This window comes from Neomonachus schauinslandi, chromosome 9, assembly GCF_002201575.2.
Source record: "Neomonachus schauinslandi chromosome 9, ASM220157v2, whole genome shotgun sequence".
Lineage (NCBI taxonomy): Eukaryota > Metazoa > Chordata > Mammalia > Carnivora > Phocidae > Neomonachus > Neomonachus schauinslandi.
The window spans coordinates 64,542,532-64,570,177 of record NC_058411.1 but is presented as its reverse complement, the minus strand read 5'-3'; the positions used below and the strand labels follow the sequence as shown (position 1 = coordinate 64,570,177).

The 27,646-nt window shown below is 36.2% G+C and overlaps 1 protein-coding gene across 1 annotated transcript in view; it reads left to right on the top strand.

Annotated features, from left to right (window-relative positions):
- The window catches only part of SCFD1 (sec1 family domain containing 1), a 105,787-nt gene extending 84,786 nt beyond the window's left edge, over positions 1-21,001 (top strand). Inside the window, exons 20-25 of the mRNA XM_021695650.1 lie at positions 3,139-3,192; positions 6,745-6,797; positions 9,294-9,327; positions 10,814-10,879; positions 15,685-15,753; positions 20,785-21,001. Of these exons, the coding sequence (XP_021551325.1) occupies positions 3,139-3,192; positions 6,745-6,797; positions 9,294-9,327; positions 10,814-10,879; positions 15,685-15,753; positions 20,785-20,808 (300 nt within the window). The 3' untranslated portion in view covers positions 20,809-21,001. The remainder of the gene's footprint in view (positions 1-3,138; positions 3,193-6,744; positions 6,798-9,293; positions 9,328-10,813; positions 10,880-15,684; positions 15,754-20,784) is intronic.
- The last annotated feature ends 6,645 nt before the right edge of the window (positions 21,002-27,646 follow it).

Sequence of the window (27,646 nt, the reverse complement as noted above, 5' to 3'; positions counted from 1 at the left end):
CTTTTTTGTCTCTCAACACTATGTAATATATTAGGCTTTCAACTACTAGAGATTTATTTGCCAACCTATATGATAATGTTTTACATTTTTTTCTAAAACAGTTTCCAAAAACATTGAAAACTATGCTTGGGAATTTTTTTAAACAATTAATGGGTTTTTTTATTTGATTAAATTTCATTTATACCTCTTATTGAGCTACAAAAATTTTTTGTTTCTGAAGATGAGTAAGGTAACATTTGTTGAACAGAGAAAATTGTATGGTTTTGTTCTTTTTCTTTTTAGCCCACTTTTTTTTTTATTAACATATAATGTATTATTTGTTTCAGAGGTACAGGTCTATGATTCATCAGTCTTATACAATTTACAGCGCTCACCATAGCACATACCCTCCCCAGTGACCATCACCCAGACACCCCATCCCTCCCGCCCCCCTCCACTCCAGCAACCCTCAGTTTGTTTCCTGAGATTGAGTCTCTTATGGTTTGTCTCCCTCTGGTCTCATGTATGGTTTTGTTCTGATGTTTTCTGTTAGTGTTTAGCTGCCATAGTTCAGTTTTCTTCAAACATTGATTAGTTTTGTATAGAAATTATTAATATGAAATTGATTTTTGGGGCCCCTGGATGGCTCAGTCGGTTAAGTGTCCAACTCTTGATTTCAGCTCAGGTCATGATCTCAGGGTTGTGAGATCGAGCCCTGTCTCAGGCTCTGTGCTGGGCATAGAGCCTGCATAAGATTCTCTCTCCTTCTTCCGCTGCCCTTCCCTGCCCCCACCCCCATCTCTCTCAAAAAAAAAAAAAAAATTATTTTTAAAATGATTAACTGGGTGGCTTAGTGGGTTAAGTGTCTGACTCCTGATTTGGCTCAGGTCATGATCTCAGGGTTGTGAGGTTGAGCCCCACGTCAGGCTCAGGCTCCATGCTGGGCGTGGAGCCTGCTTGGAATTCTCTCTCTTCTCTCTCCCTCTGCCCCTCCCTCCCCACCCCCCATCCCCATTCTTGCTCACTCTCAAAAAAATTAATTTGATTTAATGATTAACTCAGTTCAAGTCTTCATTTAGATAAAGAACAAAAGCTAGGTAGAGCATTAGTTTGTGACAAGGATCTCAGAAGTTGTTTTCTGAAGTACTCTTTCTTATGCCTTTAACATTATGGAAAGGAAATTTTGTATGTCCTTTATCATTCTCCACACTTGAAGTTTTCCTTAATGTCTGGTAGTATGTGAATATCCTATGGTGCAGCAGTGGTAGATGATTCTTTGGGTGTTAATGTGGTTGTAAAGACCAGACAAAAACATAAAGAATTGTCTCTGGGCTCATGAACTTTTGGATTATTTTGCTAGAAAAAAAATTTTCTTACATTATTTAATGACCTGTTCACTAGCAGGTTCATCTTAAGGTATTGCAGAGTTATAAAATTTAGTTGTACCTTTTAGAAAAATCTCATTTTTATACTACATGAGGATTTATCATGAGATGTTGATATAAACAGTCAAATTTCCAATTATTTTCACAAATATAAAAGTAATATGACTCTTAGGGCTTTATCATTACATAACATCTTTTCTGAATTTTTCTCCACGGCACAGATCTAGTAGTGCAATTCAGGGATTTCAGTGGAGAGCTGTAGTAAATAGAGAAACTAGTATAAAATTAATTTTAGTAAAATTTTATAATTTTAATGCATTCTTGCCTTAGATGTTTTTAAAAAATTATTCCCTCCTTTTATTTTGCGAAATACTTCATCATTTGTTAACATGACTTGGAACAAATATATAACTAGTTTTTTCTTTGGGATAAAGCATTTTTATAGATGTAAATCTGCCCCCAGTCATTCTTCAGAGAAAGTCATGGTTTAGACTTATTCCTACATGTACAAACTCAATTTTATTTGAAACAAAACTTAAAAGGTAAAATTTTGAGCTATGTTTTTTTTTTTTTTACTCCAAATAATAGAATTCAGGAAGTACATTCAGTTAGATTGAACCTTTGGTGCTTTTGTTTATTTAAAAAGTTTCTGGCCAACACAAATATCAGGGAATAATGAAATAGCTTTAATTTTACTTGGTTAAGATCATCTTAAAAGGTTTTTTACTTGCTAATCTAGAGAAAGAAAAAGAAAAAAATTCCTATTTTCTGTCTGGGCAAAGCAGCATTTTCTGTAGTGGAAGTCCATTTTGGTAACAGTAAAATGTTTTATGACCTAAAGAAAGCAAAACTCTTGTAAAATAGTAATGTGTTATCTACATTTATTTAAATAATCAGATTTAATGTTGCCTTTGTTGTAAGAAGTCTCTAAGATACAAAATATACAGAACATCCTGTAGAGTTCACAAATATCAGTTTAAAGTAGGCAGAATACCATCCCAGTAGGAATGCATTTTGAATAAACATAATAGTCACTTAGTAAATTTTCTGTACTTCATGTCTTATGTTCAAAATAATGGTAAAAACAGATTGAAATTTAACAATACTACTTCTTATCCCAAGGCATGTAAGCATGTCAAGAGGCAGTCTTCTGCCAACACCAGTGTTACATATTTCATGTTCAAAGTGGAATTTCTTCAGTAAGAAGACAATGCAGTATGTCATTGGAAATTTGGAATTTATCCTAGGCAAAACAAAAATGGTCAATAATGTATCCATTTCCCCATTTTTCAAAGATCACAAGTATCCTTTTGGCTTAGAAGAATATACATTAGAAATGAAAGACTCTTGAGTTTCTTTAATCTCATACATTTTCAAACTAAGTTACTCTGCTTCTAAAGAAACTCTTACTACCTGCAGAAAGGAAATAGGGAAAAAATGGGATTCTTATTTGATCAAAAGTTTGCAGTTGGTCATATTAAAAAGCAAACATCCAACAAAGTAAAAAGCCCAAACGTGTTTGTATTAAAACCTGGTTACACTGTCACATCAAAAGGACCTTTTGATTTAGAATTATATTTTTTCTTTGGAAACTTGAGTAGTGCCAGGGGTATTTATATCTACGACACCATTCACGGAATACTTAATTTTAGAATGTGTTTAATGGAAAAGTAAGCATACTTAACTGTGGGGAAAAAAAATTCAGTTGTTTTGTTAATAGAGAAGAACTTTGGTTATTCTTCTAATATTTAACAAATACTTATCTTTTCCGCAGAATCTACCTGTTACTCGTATTTTAGACAATCTCATGGAGATGAAGTCAAACCCTGTGAGTAGCATATGACATGGTACTTATAAGTTCTTGAACATATCAAACTCAGTACATGAAAAGCAGTAAAATCTGAGTTCATTGTGGGCTTAATCACAGCAAACTACATGAGGGAAAGGAAAGAGTCCATGTTCTCAAAGAGCCTTTTTAGCCATTATCACAGATAATGAGAATTGGTTTTCTCAGCTGTATAACTATTCTGGCCAGCTCTCATCCAAATTAAATGTAGATTATATTCCATATATAGTTAAATGTAAAATATATCCTAAGGAGCAAGTTTCTGTAAATGACAAAGAACTAGTGAGCATCAGCTGGTGTAGTATAAAGAGTACCAGACCAATTTAACTTTATGAAAATTAGGAGAGGAGTACATAGTAAAATTTTTAAGTGCATGTGTTCAGAGGGCACGAAAGTCTTGGGTTGAAAAGTAAATTGAGAGAGATATATTGTTGGATGAATAGACAAATGGGTAAATATTGTTAGCATTTACTGGGTTTCCAAGCTATCTGTTTACAATTTAAGAAAGGAATGTGAAAATTATTGCAGTCCATTTCATAAAACAATTCATCCTATTATTGTGGCAACTAGAAGGTGGTTATCACAAGAGTCTAGAATCAAGAAAGGCAGCATCAGAACCCTAGTTTGGATTGATCTGGATCTCTATAGATTTTGGCAGCAAGGCTTAAGATCCCATGCTAAGAAAGAACAGAATCTTCAGATAAATGTGTCACTTTTTGTAATTGTTAAAACATGATGATAATAACATTAAAGGAAATTAACAAAACATATTTAAAAATCTGCCCATGTGAAAACAAAGAGTGTAATAAAACATCCCCAAAGGGGACAATTACAATTATGAAAAGAATAAGAGAATGTTCTATAATGATAAGCTTAAAAAGATTGGATTCTCCAGTCTAGGAATTGATACAAAGAAAATGGTATACAATGTAGTGTAACAACAGACTTCCTTAAAACATCCTAGAATATACTAAGAAGTAGCTCTTCTTGAAAAGTCTGAAAGGCTGAGAGAAGTATACATTTGTAACTAATTATCTTAGAGACTACTACTTCATAATAAGCTCTAAATTTGTGAAGGATATTATCCCAAACACTAATAAAGGTTAAAAATATAAATAAATGGAGAATTTTAGACAGATGCCAAATACACAAGGGGTTAAGAAAGTTTGGGATATTTTGTTACTATCCCTAATTTTTAAGTTGAGATAATGAATAATGACAGTTATAAAGATGATAGCTAATGTTTATTACATACTTTTTATATGCCAGGAATCATTCAAAACATTTTCACATTTCATTTATTTTTTATTAGAAACTTCTATGAAAAATACCATTTTATTATGATCTTCATTTTATGGATGAAGAAACTGTGGCACAATAAAGTTAATTAATTTGCCCAAAGACACAAAGTTAATAAATGGCAGAGCTGGGCAGGCCACATTTTTCACCACTGTGCTGTATTGAAGAGGGCAAGAAACATGCTTTTCATGGAATCACAGAGCTTTAGAGTTTAAGGAAACATGAGAAGTAATTTGAATGTGGGGAGAGGAAACCAAGAGATGTTAAATGACTTCTCCCAAGTCACACTATTTTTAGTAGCACAACTGGAACCAAAAATCTACTATTTCTATGTTTCTGTTTACTACTCATTCCAGCATACACATGCCTTCCACATGGATGGCTAAATTACGGTTCTTATTCTGATGTTTCTCCAGGTTATGTAAATTCATTTATTAGTTAACTGGTGACTTAAACTGTGTAACGGAAGACACATTACTACAGACATATTTTTTTTTTAAAGATTTTATTTATTTATTTAATTGACAGAGAGAGACAGCAAGAGAGGGAACACAAGCAGGGGGAGTGGGAGAGGGAGAAGCAGGCTTCCCGCTGAGCAGGGAGCCCGATGGAGGGCTCGATCCCAGGACCCTGGGATCATGACCTGAGCTGAAGGCAGTCACTTAACCAACTGAGCCACCCAGGCACCCCACTACAGACATATTTAACTAATTAGAAATAGTAAATTTTTTCTGCTTTGAAAGCATTTTTTTAATGCATCTGCTAGATGAGGTACCTTCACTTTCTCTTATCCTTTTCCTGTTTCCAGATAGACAACTTGATTTGGAGGCATTAAAGAGAGACTAGCAAAGTACTAAAGAGCTTAGCAAAGTGGACTAAGTTAGACCTGGCTAGTAATCTTGAATGCATCTTATCTCAAAGGCTTGAAAATGCTATAAACTAATTCTAGATGCATTCTTATCACTTATTTAAGTGTTCTCCTTTGATTTGTCTTGACTGGATAAATTGAAAGAAGGGAATTAAAAAAATATCAGATAGGTTTCATCTTGTAAATCTGGTTAGTAATGGTTTCCTGAAGCAAAATGTTGAAGGATTATGATGCTACTTGTGAGTGCACTGAGAGTTTTGTAATTGGTTAAGCACTGTCCACCACTGAGTACAGGACTAGGTGGTGGCAACCAATGCATAGTTTGTCATTGATCAGGTTTGCATAAGGCCATCCATTCTCCAGCGAACAACAGATTCCTTTGGCTGACTGTGCTGTGCAGTGATTACACTGCAAGCAGTAAAACAGTACTTTCCAGCTCCTTTATTATCAAGAAGCTAGTTTCTAGCTTATAGAGTCCACAACCCCTTATCCACAACTTCTGAAATCTACAGAGTTCTGAAAACTGAAGGATTTTGTATAACCCAACTCCCGTAACTGGGAATGTTATATGCGTGATATCATCCAACTAAAAATTTTTTAATTCAAGGGGCGCCTGGGTGGCTCAGTTGTTGAGCGTCTGCCTTCAGCTCAGGTCACGATCCCTGGGTCCTGGGATCGAGCCCCGCATCGGGCTCCCTGCTCCGCGGGAAGCCTGCTTCTCCCTCTGCCACTGCCCTGCTTGTGTTCCCTCTCTCGCTGTCTCTGTCTCTGTCAAATAAATAAAATCTTCAAAAACAAAATTTTTTTAATTCAAAATTCCAGAATACACCAAACTCTAAATGTTTCAAATAGAGATTATAAACCTGTATTAGGTTATTCTGTATATTCAGTAAAATCATGGACATATAATAAAATTCTAAGACAGAAACAAAATAAAAATAATTATATTGGTTTATAAAATGGGTATATTTTCAAGACAGTATAGTATAGTATAGTGGTTAAGAGCTTGGGCATTGAAACTAGACTACTTGGGTTCAAATCCTGGACTTCCTGTACTTACTAGTTATGTGACCTTAGGAAAGTTACATAACTTCTCTGTACCCCAGTTTGCCCATCTGAAAAAATAGAGGTAACAGTAACTACCTCACAGATGTTATGGGGATTTAAGTGAGTAATTTCATCTAAAGCATTTAGAATAATGTTTAACATGTAGTAAGTGCTCTGTTAGTAGTAGTGGTGGTGGTGACACAGATTTATTTAATTAATCTACCAGATTAATAGCTTAAGTAATTAAAATACTCAAAGCCAAATGGTAACTTTCTGAAGAGAAACCAAGTTCTGGTTTGTTTGTTTGTTTTTTTTAATAGGAAACTGATGATTATAGATATTTTGATCCCAAAATGCTGCGGGGCAATGACAGGTAAGCAGCTCTTGACTTGTGTAATTTGTTTGTAGGTCTTTCCACCCTGCTAAGAATGGAAGTAACTTAATTTTTTATTATAAATCAGTAAGTGCTTATTAAAAATTCAAACTATATAGAAAAGTGGTAAGTAAACAATATGTATAATCTTATTACCTGCAGATAATCATTGCTAATTTTACTTGACGTTTTGGTTCTTTTCCTTTCAAGTATATATACTCACACACCAAAAAAATACATTAGGTGTTTTTTGTTTTTTATGATGAGATGACAGTATTATAGACTGTATGGGGGAGGGGAATTTGGATAATGTGTTTTTAAATGCATATTCTTATTGAACCAAAGCAAAGATAGGAACTTTATGTTGGATACCAGTTGTTTTTATTTAACTGGTCCATAAAGCCAACCCCTGTAGATTGTTGTAAATACTTTATGGCAATGAAACATTCTACAGATAATTTCTCTATCTTATAACAAACATGGTGTGGTAAGGTACTTGTTTGCTTCATAATGGGTATCATTTTTCAAGATTTACTCCATGGTAGTATGAAAAATAGCCTACAAGACATAAAGAAAGAACAGGCAGAATTGGGAGGGGAAAAACCTTCATGGAATGATCTTCTTTCTCACCTAAACTTGAGTGAAGCTGGTTTCTTGCCTACATCTTACTATGTTTGGGATCTTTAGAATGTTGTCTCTGCTTTATCCTAAGCTTTTACATCTTTGTCGATAGAATAGATAATCTAGTCACTAGATAGTTGATTGTTAGATTGTTCTGGTTTTTTTTTTTTTAAGATTTTATGTATTTATTTGACAGAGGGAACACATGCAGAGGGAGTGGAAGAGGGAGAAGCAGGCTTCCCGCAGAACGGGGAGCCCGATGCGGGGCTCGATCCCAGGACCCTGGGATCATGACCTGAGCCGAAGGCAGATGCTTAATGACTGAGCCACTCAGGCGCCCCTGTTAGATTGTTTTAGATCAATAGATTAGATCGTAACTTAAAAGGTTATTTTCTTTTCTTAACTTACCAGAAATACTGCTAAAGTTGCAGAAGAAGCTGCTAAGAGCAGCTGGCAAAGGAGCATTTGACGAAGAATAAATTCTAGAAGGGAGAGAATGAGGAGTGACAACTAATGAGTATGGGGCTTTTGAGGATGGTAAAAAATGTTCTGAAGTTAGACAGTGGTGACAGTTGTACAGCTCTGTAAATATACTAAAAACCACTGGTTTGTACACTTTAAAACATTGAACTCAACTCTTTTCCTGTCTTGATATTCTCTGGCTTACATTTTATCCTTGGATTTGCATATGGCTAACAAGTAGACACATTTTGCTTCGTAGAAACTTCTCCTTTGCCTTCTCCTGAGCTATTTCATCACAGTTAATCTTGGTTATTAATAACTAATAATACTGTGCTATTTAAATCTCTCCTGATTCTATGTGTACTCTTAGAGGAACTTAAAGCACTCTGGAAAGAAGTTAATCACAGATGAGGTGTTTCAGTCAGGTGGGCTTCTGGCCCTTTCTATGGAATATTCATTCAGACAGGCCATAGAAATAAGGTAAAGATGATAAAGGTGTGGAATTGACCTTTCAGTAATTAAGGATGGTATAATAGCACTCTCCTCTTCGTTGAAATTTTTAAAAAATTGCTTGTGAGGGGGCGTCTCGTCTCGGTGGCTCAGTCGTTAAGCATCTGCCTTCGGCTCAGGTCATGATCCCAGGGATCGAGCCCCGCATCAGGCTCCCTGCTCCTCCCTCTCCCGCTGTCTCTCTCTCTGTCAAATAAAAAAATGCTTGTGAGGAAAACCTAAGTTCTCTTTGTATAGCCTGTTTTATCACTGAAACAAATATGTTTGACTCACAAAGGCTTTGAAAAATATCTTTATTAAAAGATCTCTTAGACACAAAATAAGTATTTTTAAAATACATTATAAGTATATAAATATGTGGCTAATATATGTAATAATATATAATGGTATATAGAAATACAAAGAAATAAGCTACAGCAAAATGCAGATTCCTCCTCCCAGCCCCCATTTCCTCCTGTTATTTCCCATACATGTGTTTACATAGTTTTTACACAAATGTGGATACTGACATACTGCAACATTATGTTGCAAATAGTAAACTTTTATATAATTTACCACTAAAATACGTGTTTTATCAACTTACCTTATACCCAGATTTTATTCCTTCTGAGAGCTGCTGCTCAGTGTTTCCTTCTCCCTTTCAGTTTTCTCTTAGGTTTTATTTTGAAGCTAACAGATTGCCCTACTCCCTTTTAGATGCTGATAAATGTACCTCATATTCTCTGCCTTCCCAATTCACTATTTGGGTACACAAAACTAAAGGACCCAGCCTCAAAGAAAGTGAAGGAGGAAGAATTGCAAATACATATCTAATTGTGTGTACCTGTGTGTGTTCCCCATACCTCTTTTATCCATAGTGAAAGCATTGTGTGAAGTTTTCACTATCGTTTTTCTTTGTTATAGCTCAGTTCCAAGGAACAAAAATCCATTCCAGGAGGTGAGTTATATATAAAAATTTTGTCTCTAAAATGGAAGGAAGATGACCAAGCAGTCTTGAAGAATTGTCTTCATCTTAAACATGGCTTTATTACAGTTACTGTATGGTAATTTTGATAAATCCAATTCTGTGTAACCATATTAGTAACCATATTTTCCTGATTTATAAAACTACTTAGAATAGCTAAAAATAACTGACAGTCAGTGGACACTTGGGCTGTTTCTGTAGTTTGGTCATGGTAGACAATGCAGCTATAAACATTGGTATGCATGTATCCCTTTGCATTAGTATTTTTGCATTAGTATTTTTGTCTCCTTTGGGTAAATACCTAGTAGTACAGTTGCTGGATTGTGAAGTAGTTCTTTTAACTTTTTGAGGAAACTCGATACTGTTTCCACAGTGGCTGCACCAGCTTGCATTCCCACCAACAGTGTAAGAGGGTTCACCTTTCTCCACATCCTCCCCAACACCTGTTGTTTTTTGTGTTGTTGATTTTAGATTCTGACAGGTGTGAGGTGATATCTCATGGTGGTTTTGATTTGTATTTCCCTGATGATGAGTGATGTTGATTGAGCATCTTTTCATGTAAAGTGTCCATCGACTGATAAATGGATACAGAAGATGTGGTATATATACAATGGAATATTACTCAGCCATAAAAAGAACAAAATCTTGCCATTTGCAACAACATGGTTGGAGCTAGAGTGTATTATGCTAAACGAAATAAGTCAGAGAAAGACAAATACCATATGATTTCATTCATATGTGGAATTTTAACAAACAAAACAAATGAGCATAGGGAAAAAAGATAAACCAAGAAACAAACTCTTAGCTATAGAGAACAAGCTGATGGTTACAAGGGGAGGTGGGTGGGGGGACTGGGATTAAGGCGTGCACTTGCTGTGATGAGCACTGAGTGTTGTATGGGAATGTTACTATATTGTACACTTGAAACTAATATTACACTGTATAGTAACTAACTGGAATTAAATTTTTTTAAAAAGGACACAAAATTAGGTAATTCACGAAAAAGAAGTTTAAGACTGCAGTAAAAGTTTTATATGTGTGGAACTTGTTTCTAAAGTTGGCTTCCAAGCTATTGTGAAGATATGACTGTGTTTTCCTTTGAGATACAAAAAGCTTCTCAATAAAAATAACTGTTTTGGAAATTATGTAAATGCCAAGTTTTGTTTTTCCTACCTACAATAAACTCTTAATTTTAAAAAGCCTTTTGGAGGAAGCCCTTTAGATTTATTTGCTATTACTTAACTGAAGAATGAGGTTTATTTTCCTCTACACACTTTTTAGAAACAAATTTCTTTTAATTGAAGTAGCATGAGGTGCTTAGGATATGACCTTTTGCTAGCTTGTATATTTTTTTTATGTAAGTTGTAGAATATGCTTCAAACTAAAAACCACATTGCTTAAAAGTTAAAATACTATTTCTTTCAACTTACCTATTTTTTTTTTCTGTTTGCATTTTTAGGCAATTGTTTTTGTGGTGGGAGGAGGCAACTACATTGAATACCAAAATCTTGTTGACTATATAAAGGTACATGTTGGCCTCTTTATTCTTTAATCATTTGATGTTTCACAGTTGTTCTGTGTCTTTAGCATACTAGCATTCTCTGGTGGTTCTTCTGATTCTTACATAGCCCTCTTCTGGAGGTAGTTTAAAAGTCCTCATAAAGGGGAAATGCCCATATGCTCATTGTTTTCCAATTCCTGTCACATTTTTTAGCCTAAAATTGTAGTTAATCTGGAAAATAATGTATCTTATTCATGTAATGTACTTGGAAGCTATCTATCTTAATTTGACTTTAAATGTTCATAAACTACAGGGTACCCGGGTGGCTCAGTCAGTTAAGCATCCGACTCTTGATTTCAGCTCAGGTCATGATCTCACGGTGGTGGTGTCTGGCTCAAGATTATCTCTCTCTTCCTCTCCCTCTGCCCCTCCCCTTGCTCCCTATAAAAGTAAAATAAATGCTCAGAGACCTCAAATAAGCTCCTCTTCCAAAAAGTCTCCCTTGGTGAAATGATTTACCAAACCCATTTACCTGAATAATAAGTACTTGTTTCCCATCCTGTTGACTTAAATCGGCAACATACTTCTAACACACTTGGAATGTCTGCTTTTTCAGCAAACAGGAGGTAGCAAATTAGAAGTAGAGTGCTACTCAAAGCTCCCAGCAGCAGGGAGTGACAGACAACTATGCAAAAGAATATGTAGGAAAGGGTATAACTTGAAGAGCAAAACATCATTTAAAATATAGGGGCAACAGAATTATCAGTTGTTGGAATGACATTTTGTAATCTTGATTATTCACTTTAAATAATGATCATTCCTTATGTCCTATGTTATGTAAGGCTTTAAAAAGGTCAAGATTTGGTACATAAGGAGATAAAGAAAAGACAAATGTCATGGAGATTCAAAACTATCAGACACAACTCCTGGGATCCTATTTCAGTTACATAGGACATACCTCATCTTCAGAGTGTGAACCACCAAGATCTGTGTAAGATGCCATGATCTCCAGGGAACATCCATCTTGTACAAGGAGGTGTCTTTTATATCCCTCTTTGGTCATATAGCAGGAACCATGTGCACACCATCAATCTGTACAATTTCTATACAGAGTGCTGACAAGCTACTGAAAGTTGTCCCCTGGTCTATCTGTGACCCTGGGGCTATTAATCACTAGTTGATCTATTTCATTCAGGTGTGGCATGGAGTCAACAATATGACTGTTCCAGTTGGTCCCAGGGATAAACACAGGGCTGCAACAGACCAGATGAAATTAATCCTGTACTTATACATTCCACACACCCCCAGTCTTGTTTAAGCTTTCTTAATTACACTCACCATTCTGTTTTCCTGCATTTTAAAAAATATTTGTAGAAAAGAAAAACCAGAAGGATAAACACCAAAATACTAATCATTTGTGGAGTGAAGTGCTGAAATACAGGCATAATTTTGGAGAAACATTACAGTAGAACATTTGGTAGATTGCAAACTTATTTTTAATCATGTATAAGCTTTGACAACTTACCTTTTTCTACTACAGAAATTTTAATTTTGTGAAATGTATTAAGTTGATTCTTTAGTTTTTTCTCTGATCAGTCACTTTGATCAGAAGAACATCAGACTATCAGTGATAGGTATGTGGTTTCAGTTTACTAAATACTTTTTTTTCCTTGATTATTATCCTCCACCCACAAAAATATGGCGTAAAGGTAGTAGAGCACATGGTACTATGACTAGTCAGGCATGCAGCAGATATTTTAAGTTCCTGTATCCAGGCACCTTTCTTAACAGATCATCACTTAGGTTAACAGTTCCACAGTGGTCTTCGGCTCTGTTGTTGAACAAATTATTTTGTATATATTTTAGTGGCAATAGTATCCTAATTTTGCTTCCCCAGAGGGATCTTAGAAAATATATAAAACCTGTAAAAGAAAAAGAAGGATTAGAATTATTCTGTCTATCCCCTAGATGTTATGAAAATCATCAGGACATACAATATGGGTAATTGCAGATTTAATCTTTCTTTAAACTACTGGAACCCATCTTGGACCTTCAGCTTCAAATGAAGGAGGCAGTTTCTTCTTTGGAGAAATGTCTTTTCAGATCCTTTGCCCATTTTTAAAAATGAGTTATTTTGCCTTTTTATTATTGAGTTTTAAGAGTACCTTATATAATCCAGAAACAAGCCCCTTATTAGATATGTGATTTGCAGATATTTTCTCCCATTCTTTAGGTTGTCTTTGCACTTTCTAGATGGTGTTTTTTAAAGTACAAGAGTTCTTTTTATTTTGTTGAAGTCCAATTTGTTTTCTTTTGTTGGTCATGCTTTTGGTGTCATATCTAGGAATCCTTTGCCAAATTCAAGGTCATGAAGATTGATCCCTATGTTTTCTTCTAAAAGAAAAGAAAAACAATTTTTACTCTTAAATGTAGGTCTTTGATCCATTTTGAGTTAATTTTGCATATAGTGTGAATTAGGCAAGAATAAGAAATAAAAGGCATCCAAATTGGAAAGAAAAGTAAAACTCATGTCACTATTAGCAGATGTCATATAGAGAAAAACCCTTAAGACTATTCAAAAACTGTCAGAACTAACAAACTCAGTTAAGTTGCAGGATACAAAAATCAGTACCCAAAAATCTGTTGCATTTCTATACACAAACTATCAGAGAGATAAATCAAGAAAACCATTTACAATCACATTGTAAAAAATTAAATACCTAGTAATAAATTTAATGACGGAGCTGAAAGACCTGTTTATTGAAAACTATAAGCCATTGATGAAAGAAATTGAAGACACAAAGAGATATTCTGTGTTCATGGATTGAAAAAGTCAATATTGTTGAAATGTCCATACTCCTCAAAGCAATCCACAGGTTCATTGTAATCCCTGTCAAAATACCAATGGCATTTTCTCACAGAAATAGAACAAACCTAAATTTGTAGGGAGCTACAAAAGACCGTTAATAGTCAAATAGCTTGAGAAAGAAGAACAAAGCTGGAGGTATCACATGTTCTAATTTCAAACTGTATTACAAAGCTATGGTAATTAAAACAGTATGGTACTGGCATAAAAACAATCACAGAGATCAGTGAAAGAGAACTGAGAGCCCAGAAATAAACCCATATAATATATGGTACGTTAATTTACAACAAAGATGTCAGGAATGTAAATGGGGAAAAGACAGTCTCTTCCATAAATAGTGCTAGGAAAACTAGACAGCCACGTGCAAAAGAATAAAATAAAATTGATCTCTATTTTACACTATACACAAAAATTAGCTCAAAATGGATTAAGGGATTGAACATAAGACTGAAATCATAAAACTCCTAGAAGAAAACAAGCAGTCAATTCCTTGACTGACATGGGTCTTGGCAGTGATTTTTTAATCTGACACCAAAAGCCAAAGCAACAAAAGCAAAAATAAATGAGACTACATCATAGTAAAAAGTTTCTCCACAGCAATGGAAACCATCGACAAAAGGAAAAGGCAGCCTACTGAGTGGGAAATATATTTGCAAATAGTGTATCCAACAAGGGGTTAATATCCAGAGTATACAAAGAACTTACACAACTCAACACCAGAAAATAATCCAATTAAAAATGGGCAAAGGACCTGAATAGACATTTTTTCCAAAGAAGACATACAGATAGCCAACAGACACATGAAAAGATGCTTAACATCATTAATTATCAGGGAAATGAAAGTCAAAACCACATGGAGAAAGCCTGATTTTGTTTACATGATCAGACAGGTATAAAAGACCCCTCCCCTTGGACAAGACTGGACTCCCCTGCAACCAGGAACTTGGTGGTTCACAACTGAAAATAAAATGTGCCCTGTGCTACTGAGATGGGATCCTGGGAGCTGTGCCTAGAATATCTGGACCCTTCTAAAGTTTCCCTGTGCTTCCTTTATTCTTCTTTGCTGTGATCTCTACCTTTTTTAATGTCTGTGTAGGTATATCCTGTGGAGCCTCAAGAATCCCACTTATATGACAAATCCTATGTAGTTGTTGCACATAACATCTCATTTTGAAAAAAATGAGAGTGAGATGTGACTGTTTTATTTGTTCTCAGAGATGGCCAGCTAGGACATTTATTCAGCCAACCATGTTTAATGCAGCTGAGACATCACAGAAAAATGTTCTCCTTTTGTATTAGAAAGCCATAATCCTATTTCTTGATGAATTACTGTATTTGCTTTGTTATAAACTTTTTACATTAAAGAAGAAATGAATTTTCCTTTAAGTACACAATACGTATAATAATTTCAGCATTAAGGACTTAACAAATTCCGCAGCAGTTTTGACTGCTGTAATTGGGTTATAGCATTCTGCCAAAATTAGGAATGAAATTCATAAGGAGTTACAAAATGGAGTATATTAATATAGAAATACTGTATGACACAAATGGGCTGCAGTGACAATCCATGCTACTTGTACCATATCTTGCTGTCAGCATAACAAAACCCTAGGCATATTTTCTTCAAGTAGTACAGATCCTACATTGGAAGAATGCTGGCCTAGGACTTTATAGACGATTGTTCCTGTGAAATGTGGCGGTCATCAGATTCCTTCTATTTTCAGTATGAATGGCACCAACAGGGTACATTAATACATTTTTAAAAAATTTATTATGCCCATTTCACCACTTTTTTCCATGTAGTTTTAGGATCGACATGTGTACACCAAAATTCAACAACCACCCCTCCCCCCAAAAAAACCTTTAAGAATAATAAAGTCTTATTGGACTTGATCAGTCTTCTTGGGAATATTGAAAATATTACTTGTTACTTACTTATATGAGTTCTTTCTCATTTTTACAGGGGAAACAAGGCAAACACATTTTATATGGCTGCAGTGAACTTTTTAATGCTACACAGTTCATAAAACAGGTAAAGTGTACCTTGTTAGTTTCTCTTAACATACCATAACTCGCTGTTGATGTTTTTCAAGAGAGCAAGAGAATCATATTCATTTGAATCAGCTGAAGCCAAAAGCCATAGAGTTATAAAAATACAAGGTTTTGCCATGAACAACTATACAGAAAACTCTGATACATAACATTATTTCTATTATCCCAAATCTATGAAAAGATAAATTCAGAGAATTTAAACTTGGAGTAGTGTACTCAGGCAAAATTCAGTTCCCCATTTCCTTATATACTGTCCACATTTCTGACTTTGCCAAATATAAATTGGGCTAAGAAATTAAGGTAACTTTCTGGAAGCTTAATTCCTGGGGATGCTCAGTAGTCTAACCAGTAATGTTCACTCACCTTTGCCTTGGCTGCCATAAAAATCATAACAGTACCCTGTACTCATTTTTAGCAGCTATTCCTAGCATCATTTTCCAGCACAACTTTCTTATCCCCAATATGTGGTTCTTGTATTTTTAACTGTAATGTAGTTGCCCACTGATAGGAGGATACAGAAAAGTTCAAGAAGATACAGTGAACACATGTATACTCCTCATTAACATTTTACTGTACTTGCTTTATAAGAGACCTACTCATTTATCCATTCTTCATTCTATTGATTGCTACAACTTCATTAATTTCAAAGTAAATTGTAGGTATCCGTGCACTTCCCCCTTAATACTTCATTGCCTAGGAGTTTTAGTTTTTGAGGGGGGTTTTGTTTTGTACCCTTTGGAGGTAAAATTTATAACAGTGAAATATATAGATCTTAAGTGTACATTCCTGGGTGTTGTCAGATGTGTTCACCTGAATAATTCAACCCAAACTCCTATTCAAGATATAGAACCCTCATACCACACTGTTCCCTTATAATCTTGCCCGGTCAATCCTTGCCCTTAGTCATTCCTTGCCCCAAAACATGGTTTTGATATTTTTCCACCACAGATTATATAATGTTCTAGAATAGGCAAAACGGAATATTTTTTTCCTGGGTTAACTAGAGGATTCTCAATTTAGTTAATATTTTTAATGAACCAGATGTTTATGCTAATTTCTCTATTCTTTGGTTTATTATTTCCTTTGTTTTGATTACTTGGGGATATTAAGTTCATTAGTTTTTATTTATTTAAAATCAATTAACATAGTGTATTATTAGTTTCAGAAGTAGAATCTAGTGATTCCTCAGTTGCATATAATACCCAGTGTTCCTTACATCAAGTGCTTAATGCTCATCACCCAGTTAATCCATCCCCCCCACCCATCTCCCCTCCAGCAACCCTGTTTCTTTCCTATAGTTAAGAGTCTCATGGTTTGTCTCCCTCTCTGATTTCATCTTATTTTTCCTTTCCTTCCCCTATGTTCATCTGTTTTGTTTCCTAAATTCCACATAAACATTTAAGGCCACAAATGGGGTGCCTGGGTGTCTCCATTGTTAAGCGTCTGCCTTCGGCTCAGGTCATGGTCCCAGGGTCCTGGGATCGAGCCCCGCATCGGGCTCCCTGCTCCGCGGGAGGCCTGCTTCTCCCTCTCCCACTCCCCCTGCTTGTGTTCCCTCTCTCGCTGTGTCTCTCTCTGTCAAACAAATAAAATCTTTAAAAAAAAAAAAACATTTAAGGCCATAAAAATCAAAATTCTTACCCAACACTGCTTTAGCTGCATTTCGCAAATGTTAATATATTTTCATCACCATGTTTTATAGTTTTAATATACTTGGTGGTTTTCTCTTTTTTAGCCCATGTATAATTTAGAGATTTGTTGTTGTTTTCAAGTATTTGTGGGTTTTCTAAGTATCTTATTAATTTATAATTTAATTACCATGTGGTCATAGAACATTATGCATATGATTTACTGTTTCAAAATTTATTTAAATCTCTTTAATGGCCCAACATATGGTCTCTTACTGAGCATTCCATGTGCACTTTAAAAAAATGTGCATTATGCAGCAGTTGAGGGAAAGGTTCTATAAATTTCAGTTTGGTCATGGTAGTTGACAGCACTACTTAAATCTTCTATGTCTTTATTGATTTGTTTTTTTATGGTTTTTTTGGTCTAGTTCTGTCGGGTACTAAAAGACTAGTAATAAAATCTCCAAATATGTTTGTGCAATTGTTTCTTTTTCCCTTCAGTTCTGTCAGGCTCTCTTTTTAGTTCTGTCCATATCAGCTTATTTTTAAGCTCTGTTTTTAGGTACATACAGATTTATGATCGCTGTGTCTTCCTTATAAGTGGACCCTTTTATTCAGTATTCCTCTACTTACCTGGTAATCCTCTTTATCTTGAAGTCTACTTCATCTGGTATTAAATTAGTCACTCCAGTCTTATCCTTATGGTTTGCAGGTTATAACTTTTCCATCTGATTGCTTCAGCTTGCCTATGAATTTATATTTAAGGTGTTTATCTTGTAGATGGCATATAATTGATTTTTTTAAGCCATTCTGACAATCTATGCCTTTAAATTGGTTCTATTGGTCTTTTTTTTTTTAAGAATTTTTTTTTTTAAGATTTTATTTATTTATTTGAGAGGGAGAATGAGATAGAGACAGAGAGAGCATGAGAGGGGGGAGCGTCAGAGGGAGAAGCAGACTTCCTGCTGAGCAGGGAGCCCAATGCGGGACTCAATCCCGGGACTCCGGGATCATGACCTGAGCTGAAGGCAGTCGCTTAACCAACTGAGCCACTCTGGCGCCCGGTTCTATTGGTCTTTTAACGTCTAATGTAATTATTGATATGATTTGATTTATATCCACCATTTTACTGATTAGTTTGAAATCGTTTGGCCATCCTCTTTTCCTCCTTTCCTACCTTCCTTTGTATATTTTGAACACTTTTCTATTTTAGCTGTATCTGTTAACAGTTGCTGTAGAGATCACAATATATACATCTTTAACTGTTCATAGAGTTAATATTGTTCCACTTGCATTAAATATAGGAACCTTCCAACCATATAGACCAATTCCCTCAGCAATTATTCTGTGATTGTCATATATTTTACATCTACATATTATTAACCTCACAAGACAGTGAACAGTGTTATCATTTCTACTTCAATCATAAAGAAATCCTTTGCATTTACACAGATATGATTTCCAGTGTTCTTCATCCCTACCACCTCTAGTAGATTTTAATTTCCATCTCTTGACTGCAAAACTTCTTTTAGCATTTATTATAGCTCTGGTATGCTAGCAGTGATTCTCTTAATTCTTTTATATGAAAGTGTATTTCACCTTTATTCTTAAATAATTTTGCTGGATATAGAATTCTGGATTGACAGTTTTTCAAAACTTTAAAAATGTTATTCCACAATCTTATACCCTCCATTGTTTCTGATAGGAAGGCAACAGTATTCAGAGCAGTATAATTTTACATGTAATATGTAATTTTTCTCTGGCTGCTTTCATGATTTCCTCATTATCTTTGGTTTTCACCAGTTAGGATGTATTTATGTGTGACTTCTTGCATATTTTTCTTATTTGGGGATCACTGAGCTTCTTGCATCATCTATTAGTTTATACCTTCACCAGATTTAGGGAATTTTCAGCTCTTCTTTCTTCAAACATTTTTATGCCCAGTTTTCTCCTCTCCGTTTGGGACTCCATTCACCTACTGTATATGTTCAACATTTTATATTATGCCATACATCTCTGAGGATTCTGTTTGGGGTTAAGATTTTTTTAATTTTATTTTTTTTAAGTTTACTTATTTAAGTAATCTCTACACCCAGTGTGGGGCTTGAACTCACAACCCCAAGATCAAGAGAGTAGCATGCTCTTCCAACTCAGCCAACCAGGTGCCCCTGATTCTGTTCTTGAGAGTGTATAATTTAAGTTGTACTGTCTTCAGATTCACTCTTTATCTCCTTTCTGCTTTTTTGAGCAATGGTGTATGTATTTACCAGTCCTTGAATATTCGTTTGGGTCGTCTTCTTTTTTTTTTTTTTTAATAGATTTTGTATTTCTCTGCTGGGATTTTTCTGTCTTTTCACTGTGAACATACTCTCCATTATTTCACTGAGGATAGTTGTCATAAGCTGCTTTTAAACCTTTGTCTTTTAATTGCAACACAGATCATACATTTCACTGTCTAGATGTCTCCACTGTCTTTCCCCCATTTTCCTGTTCCTTCATATATTAATTTTAGATTGTACCCTTAACATTGTGAATGTTTTTTTGGAAACTGAATTCTGTTTTTCTGGAGAGGTGATTTGGGCCTTTAGCAGGCAATAAACTTGGTTACACTCAAATGTCAAACTCTGTCTCTTGGGCAGCAGCTCACCTCTTGCTTCTTAGTCTCTCTCATTTGTGCGTGGTTCAGCGTTTCACCATAGATTTAGGAAAAGTTTGTACACAGAATTTAGAGCTCCCTCACTCTGTCTCGTTTATTTCCTCTTACCTTCGGTGGCTTTAGTTGTCCCCGTACTCTGGTTCTTTAGGCTGAGAGTCACAGAACCAGGGAACTCAGCCAGTGCTTGTCTCTCCTTCCCAGTGTCCATTCTCTTCCCAAACCCACCAGCTTTCAGTTGCTCTCCATTTCCTTCCAGCAGTTGGTTTTTGTATTTTGTTTCAAGTTTTAATTGCTATCCCTAGGAGAATTCGGCCAGTAGTTTACCTAGCCTTCCAGAACTGAAAACCTTTTTTTTTCTTTTTAATGATGTATTTATTAAATATCAAATTAATTAAAATATGTGGAGAAGTAAACTGTCAGCAGTAAAGCTACACATGAAATTTTTCTTTACATTTTCATACTGAGTTAATATTGACTATTCTCAGAGTTTTTGTTGTCCATTAGTTGAATTTCTACCTATACTGATACATTTTTTTTTTTTTTTTTAAACATGACAGCCTTTATTACTCTTCAGGTAATAATTATCTTAGGTACAAATGCAATAAATGAAATGAGAAGCCTAGATTTTACCATGATTAAAGCATACATTTTTAAGGTGTTTACAAATGTTTGAATACATAAATTTCTTTTGTGATTAAAATGAAGTTATTCTTATGTTTTGTTTTAGCTGTCACAACTTGGACAGAAATAACACAGAAGAACCTTAATATGAGTCTACTCAGATAAATGTAAAAAGAAAAGTCAAAAGAGCCAGATGTTTTCTTCTTCGTATCAGTGTCCTAACAGTGAAACTTAGAGTTAATTTTTAAGGAAATTCTATACTTAATATAATGTGTACTAGTTAAAAGAATAAAGTATTTCAGAAATAAATTTTTAAAATTGTACATTCTCTCTCCTGTTATATTTGACAAATGAGAAAGTGCTTAGGAAGGAAAGAAAACCCTGCCTGAATATAATATTAAAATATTAATATGAAAACTCATTTGTTACGATTGAAGCCAGTGAAAATTTAAGAAAAATGTAAATGTTGCTTGACTGGTTCATGAATCTCCTACTATAATGCTTTTTTTTTTTGTATGCATTTTAATTGTAAAATTACCTTCCCATGTTTTCCTGGTCCCCCATGTTGCCTCTAGACTTGAAGTGGGTACTTTAATGTCTCTTTTTCCTCTGGCACACCTATGTACATTTTATCACAGAATCCCTTCTTTATGTAATGGCAGCAACTAACAGCATCTAGACTGGACCAAACATTTATCCCATGAAGTTCTAAAAAGTATGTAAAATCAAGTGTTAAATTTGGTTCAAACCTTCCTGGTATGCAGCACCAATAAGGAATGTTGATCAGTCTTGAAACTCAAGGCAGCTATAAGATAAAGGCAAGCCAATCGCTCCAGAGAAAAAAATTCTTATTAAAAAGGCCAGGGACCTTTTCCTCCTAATGAGCCTCATCAAGAGGAATCTATAATGTTATAGATAACATCCTGATAATAGATAAAACAAACAGCAAGATTCACAAGACTGTTTCTTTCTGTACTCCCAACCCTCATGAGTCAAAGAGTTCTATCTGGGTAGTGGCCTACTAATCTGACTTGGTCTTGAGATAGAATTTAATGTTTTGGCTGCTGTAACACATTACCAATTACCAAACTCCGTTACCTCTCAAAGGCCCCACCTCCAAATGCCATTATATTGGGAGTAAGGGCTTCAACAAAACAATTTGTAGGGAACACAAACATTCAGTATGTAGCACCACATCATCTGCCAAAGCGATCAAAGTGGTTTCATGCTCAGCACTTAAGGAGAAAATGTTATAGAGACAGTAATGTTAATCAAGGTGATAAGCTGTAAAGAAGATAAAGCAATGTCCCAGTTTCCTCAGTAACAGAGAAGTTAGACTTTAATATATGTCCAGAAATTTTTTTTAGGTTAAAACTACATGAAGGACACAAGAGGTGGTCTCTTTTCATGTTGTGTTTGCCGCCAAAAATAAGTGAAACTAGTCTCATCATTGAATGCACAGTTTTTTTCAAGTTTGCCTCCAGTTCACATAAAAGAAGGTCATTGCCAAGGTTCTGAGATGGAAAACTTTCTGTGGAACCGATTTAAAAAAAAAAAAAAACCTCCGGGGAAATTTTGTCCTTTCTCTAACTGTCCACAGCCTAGCCCCATCTGTCCTGCTGTGGGTTCCCCAGCAGGTCACCCACAATAAGGCAAGGGTCACTGTTGCTGCTGTCTTGGGCTGGGCAGCTCAACAAGTCTATGCAGCAAGCCCCCAGCTTGGCTGATTCAGAAACCAGTTTTATCTGCCTCCAAGGTGATTCTCAGAGGAATTGATTCCTGCCATGGTAAAGTGCCCATCAGGGGTAGAGGTCAATAGGAAATGGAAATGCTGTGCCAGGTGATTTACAAAAGTTACATCAATCCTCACAACAGCACCAACAGATGGTACAACACCAATTTTATAGCTGGAAACAAAGCTCAGAAAGTTAAGGACCCTGCTCAAAGTCCTAGCTGGTACATGGTGGAGCCAAAGATGGAATGCACATCTGTCTGCTCCACATTCGTTCTCTCCACTGCTCGAAATTGCCTAGCTGAGGAAGCAGGAGGCTTGAAGTCTTGCCAAGCCACTCCTCACTGATCAACCTGAGCCAGTCGCTTTCCCTTTCTTCTATGTGGAATGAGTTGTGCAGAGTACGGGCATCTAACACAGGGCCCTCAAGGTAATGCAGCTCACCTGGGCTAGCCGGCACAGGACGTTCACCAAAACGAATGCCTTACCAGTGAGCTTACACGCATGGACTGGCAAGCATAGCCACCTGACAGAATTTGAGTAGTTTGGCATCAACATGGGAAGATCAGTTCACTTGGCATAGATGGGGCTCTAAAATAAAAGGAAAGGACAAAATAAAAAAGGATTGAAAGAAAATTCAAGTCAAAACAAAATTTGCCCTGAAACAGAAGCTTCTGTTTTTCTGCTCCATCATGTACTTTTGTACTGGGACAAACTGTAAGACAAAGTCACATCCTAGTATGATCTAAATTGTCAATTTTCAAATCATGCCCTTAAAACTTACAATTTTTAGGTAATATTCAAAGGAATTTGAAGCTGGGTGTGAAGATTTAAATTCAGTTAGATATACCCAGGTCATCAGACAGTGGACATTTGCAGAAATTTTTTGATTGTTTTCAAATTGCAAGGCACAGAGCAACCTGGCTCCGCAGGCTGAGACTGTACTGATGTGACTGGAAACTGAATTTCTCATTTGTTATAGTGACCACATCAAAATAAACATAGACTAAGCAGAGAGAACTAGGAACTATTCAACTTCACTTTGTTGAGCTACTCTGGGTTCAACAGAATCACGGAATTTCAAAAATTGATATCCAAAGAGATCCCTGAATGTTGATGAGTGTGTAACAGACTTTAAATATTTGTAGCTGCTTTTACAATGGAAACCTCAGGATGGTTCTAAATTACCAAGCATCAGCCCCATCAACGTGGCTCACTCTCAACAGGAACAGCTGATTGTGCTAAAAAAGCAAGCTCTGTGTACCAAGATGACATGGTGTCCTAAGAATCCAGAAACAGCCACAGGAACTCTAGGATCTCCTGAAGGATTATGGCTAAGTGACTATCATATGCTGATTTGCTTGTCAGCATCGTTTTCCCTGATATTTGTCACCCCAGTCTTGTCTTCATTCACTCATATGTCTCAGGTGGAGCTGACTATACCCCCGACAACAACAGTAATTGATAAAGGGATAGAGGAGTAGTCAAACCCAGCCAACACAGAGCAATTAGATTCCTGCTGAGGTCACTGCTTGGAAAGGCACAAGACGGCCACTATGTGCCGGACTTAAACTGGAGGGCCTTAAAATGAGGCTATAGATATGGCCACAAGGCACCAGAGGATGAAGACAATGCAGAGCTCAGAGATGTGCTAATGATATCATTTGAACCCATGGGTCTATCCTTAGTGTAACGGGAGTGTTACAGGCGGCAGCAGACAGAGCCTTAAAGAGATAAAAAATCCAACGGATGATTTAAACATCCTACAAGGGCCAAAGAAATGCCACCCAGAATATCAGAAACAAGGTTCTCAGATACTGAACATCAGGAAGCACAGGACAGTGATCCCTAAGAGAAGGAAAGCAAACAAGATGAGTCCTACAATTGCCCCATCTTACTTGCTGGAGAGATTTTTTTTTTTTTCAGGCTGTAGCACAGGTAGAGCTGAGGGAGAGGACTCCCTGAGTTGCTGAGACAAAGTTGGGCATTAGGGGGAGTCAAGGTAGCTAGCATTCACAGGGCTGAGTAATGGAGAGAAGAGAGCTACACAGGAAGAAAGTTCTAGAGATCTACAGAGGGTCAGATGAATGCTGGTCAGTGCAGATGGTGAGGAAACAACTCGAGGAACTAGGTGAAGAACCACCTGCAAGGATCAACCTTCTTTGCTCAAGTGGAGCCGGGAATAGTGTCTGTTCCCATCAACCAATTACCTGTACTTTGTACAGGTACAGCTCACTTCCTTCTATCTTGACATGAGTGAAAAATTAACAGCTATTCATGGAGGATTTGCAAAGTACTTATCAGTGATAGGGAAGATTAGCCCTAGACTAAATGCTGGTTCTGGTCCCACCTAACAAACCTTAAAAGCCAAACCCAGAAGGATCAAACTGTTCCAAGTAACTTAACCATCTGCAATAAAGCTCAGAAATAGAGGAATACAAAAGTAGGCACCCAGCAAAGTTTAGTGTCTGCAATCCAGTGAAATCTTACCAGATGAGACACAGGGCAATAAAGCTCATCATGAAAACATTTCAACAAACAGACTCAGAAATGCCACAGATGACAGAATTAATAGACAAAGACATTAAAACAATTATTAGAACTGTATTCCACATATTCAAGAAGGTAGAACATTAAGATATAGAAAATATTTTTAAAGGCCCAAAATGGACTTCTAGAAATGACTATGTCTGAGATGAAAAAATTGCTAGATATATCTGTAGAATAATATCATTTATAAATTGAATTTAAACCTTAAGAAGAAGTGGGTTGGGGCATCTGGGTGGCTCAGTCGGTTGGGCAGCTGCCTTCAGCTCGGGTCACGATCCTGGGGTCCTAGGATCGAGCCCCCTGTCAGGCTCTCTGCTCAGCGGGGAGTCTGCTTCTCCCTCTCCCTCTGCCTGCCACTCTGCCTACTTGTGCTCTCTATCTCTCTGTCAAATAAATAAAATCTTAAAAAAAAAAAAAAAAAAAAAACTGGGTTTTTCAGATCAGGTTTAACGAACCAGAAGTCAATTTTTTTTTTTAAATTTATTTTAGAGAGAGATTGAGAGAGTGTGCATGCACGAGTTGGGGGAGGAGCAGAGGGGGAGAGGGAGGGAGGGAGGGAGAGTCCCAAGGAGACTCCCTGCTGCGTGGGGAGCCCTACGTGGAACTCAGTCTCACGAACCTGAGATCATGACCTGAGCCAAAATCAAGAATCGAATGCTTAACCAACTGAGCCACCAGGTGCCCCCAGAAGTCAACTTTTTAAACAAAAATAGCTCCTAAGTATTTTTTGTAACCAAAAACTTACACTGACAGGATCAAGACATACCTGGAGCTCTTTTCTTTTTTTTTCTTTCCAATTACCTATATCAGTAAGTTTATTTTTTGGCTTAAGACAGTTTGAGAGGAGTTTCTACTATTTGTGGGGAAAATAAGTCATGAAATAATTGACAAATTCTGGACAATCTATCACTCTAAGTGGTTTTGAGGAAACGCATTCTGTTTCACAGAACTGTTAAAACTGATGCTGATGTGGACATAGATTCAGAATTGAAATGTGCCCAGAGAATCCAAGCCACAATTCAGGAAGTCCCTAGTCTGTTAGGTACCAGGATTTTCCTTTAAAAAAAAAATATTTTATTTATTTATTTATTTGAGAGAGAGAGATCTTGAGCGGGGTGGAGGGGCAGAGGCAGAGGTAGAAGCAGACTCTCCGCTGAGCGGGGAGCCTGATGCGGGGCTCGATCTCAGGATCCCGGGATCATGACCTGAGCCGAAGGCAGCTGCTTAACTGACTGAGCCACCCAGGCGGCCCTAAGTTACTTACACTAAGTCTACAACTATAAACTTTTTTTTTTTTTTTTTTTTTTTTAAAGATTTTATTTATTTATTTGAGACAGAGAGAATGAGAGAGAGAGCACATGAGAGGGGGGAGGGTCAGAGGGAGAAGCAGGCTCCCCGCCGAGCAGAGAGCCCGATGCGGGACTCGATCCCGGGACTCCAGGATCATGACCTGAGCCGAAGGCAGCCGCTCAACCAGCTGAGCCACCCAGGCGCCCCTACAACTATAAACTTTTTTGAGGATAAAATTGATTAAACTGTTTTTGGGCTACTTTTTGTTTGTGCTGCTAAAATAGGTTTTAAATTGTTAATTCTGTGTGAGCATTTTTTTTAAATTACGCAGTTCACACACAAATTTCTGGGCAGGTATCTTCTACTTTAAAAAAAGCTCAGATTATATAATCTTCAAGTGTGCTACCATCATTAATATTCCAAGATTACAACCAAAGTCACAGAAGACTGATTTATAAACATCTATTCCAATTTATAAGTTAACATAAACCAAAAATCAGCAATGATCAATTGCATGGATATCTTATAAGAGGCAGAAGAGCAAAGAATAGGAAACAATTTTAAACTTCTGTATCCTTCCTGAGATTCTCTATACACATGTAATAAATGTATATAACTTTTTTTTTTTTTTTACACACAGAGCATCATACTGTATGTAGTGTTGTGCAGCTCATTGTTTTTGTTGTTAATTTAACAATATATGACAAGAACTTTGTTAGGTGCTCTAAATGTTAGGTCGTTTAATCCTAATAAAAAAACTTAAGAAAATAGGTAATACAATCCCTGCTTTACAGGTAAGGAAATACAAGGTTAAGAGTTCAGGTACTATCCAAGATCATTCAGTGAGTAAGTAGTGGAATTTGAACTGGCCAGATGTGAGTCTAGAACCTTTTCCATTTGACATGAGGAATTAGAGGATAATAAGAATATTAGGATATTAGGAATTAAAGGATAGAAAACTAAGATACTTAGATACTCTGGGGATGCTAGAGTTACAGAAACAAAAAGACGTATAACTTCTCTCATTTCCCAAAAGTTTGGAGACAGTATCTGGGCTGCTTCTAGCCAGTGTATAAGAGTTATGCCATTTTCAGAAATAAAGTCTCTAAGTCCTAATTCAGGGTGGTAGTTTTTAAGAAAGCCTCTCAGAAGTAAACCCAGCCTCTCACTGGGTTCAACTAGACCCAGTACAGACAACCCTCAGCACATGATTGGTCCTCCACTCAGCTCCAGATAGCACATTCTGTCCTTGAAAGAAAAGGCCATTTCCAGTATCTTTCCTAAATGTTGGTGTTTGGGCAGTGGAGTATCAGCTGAAAATATTCCTTCATTATATAAATTTGAACACATCCATACCATGGAACTCCAGGAAGCTGCAAAAAGTCATGAGGAAACT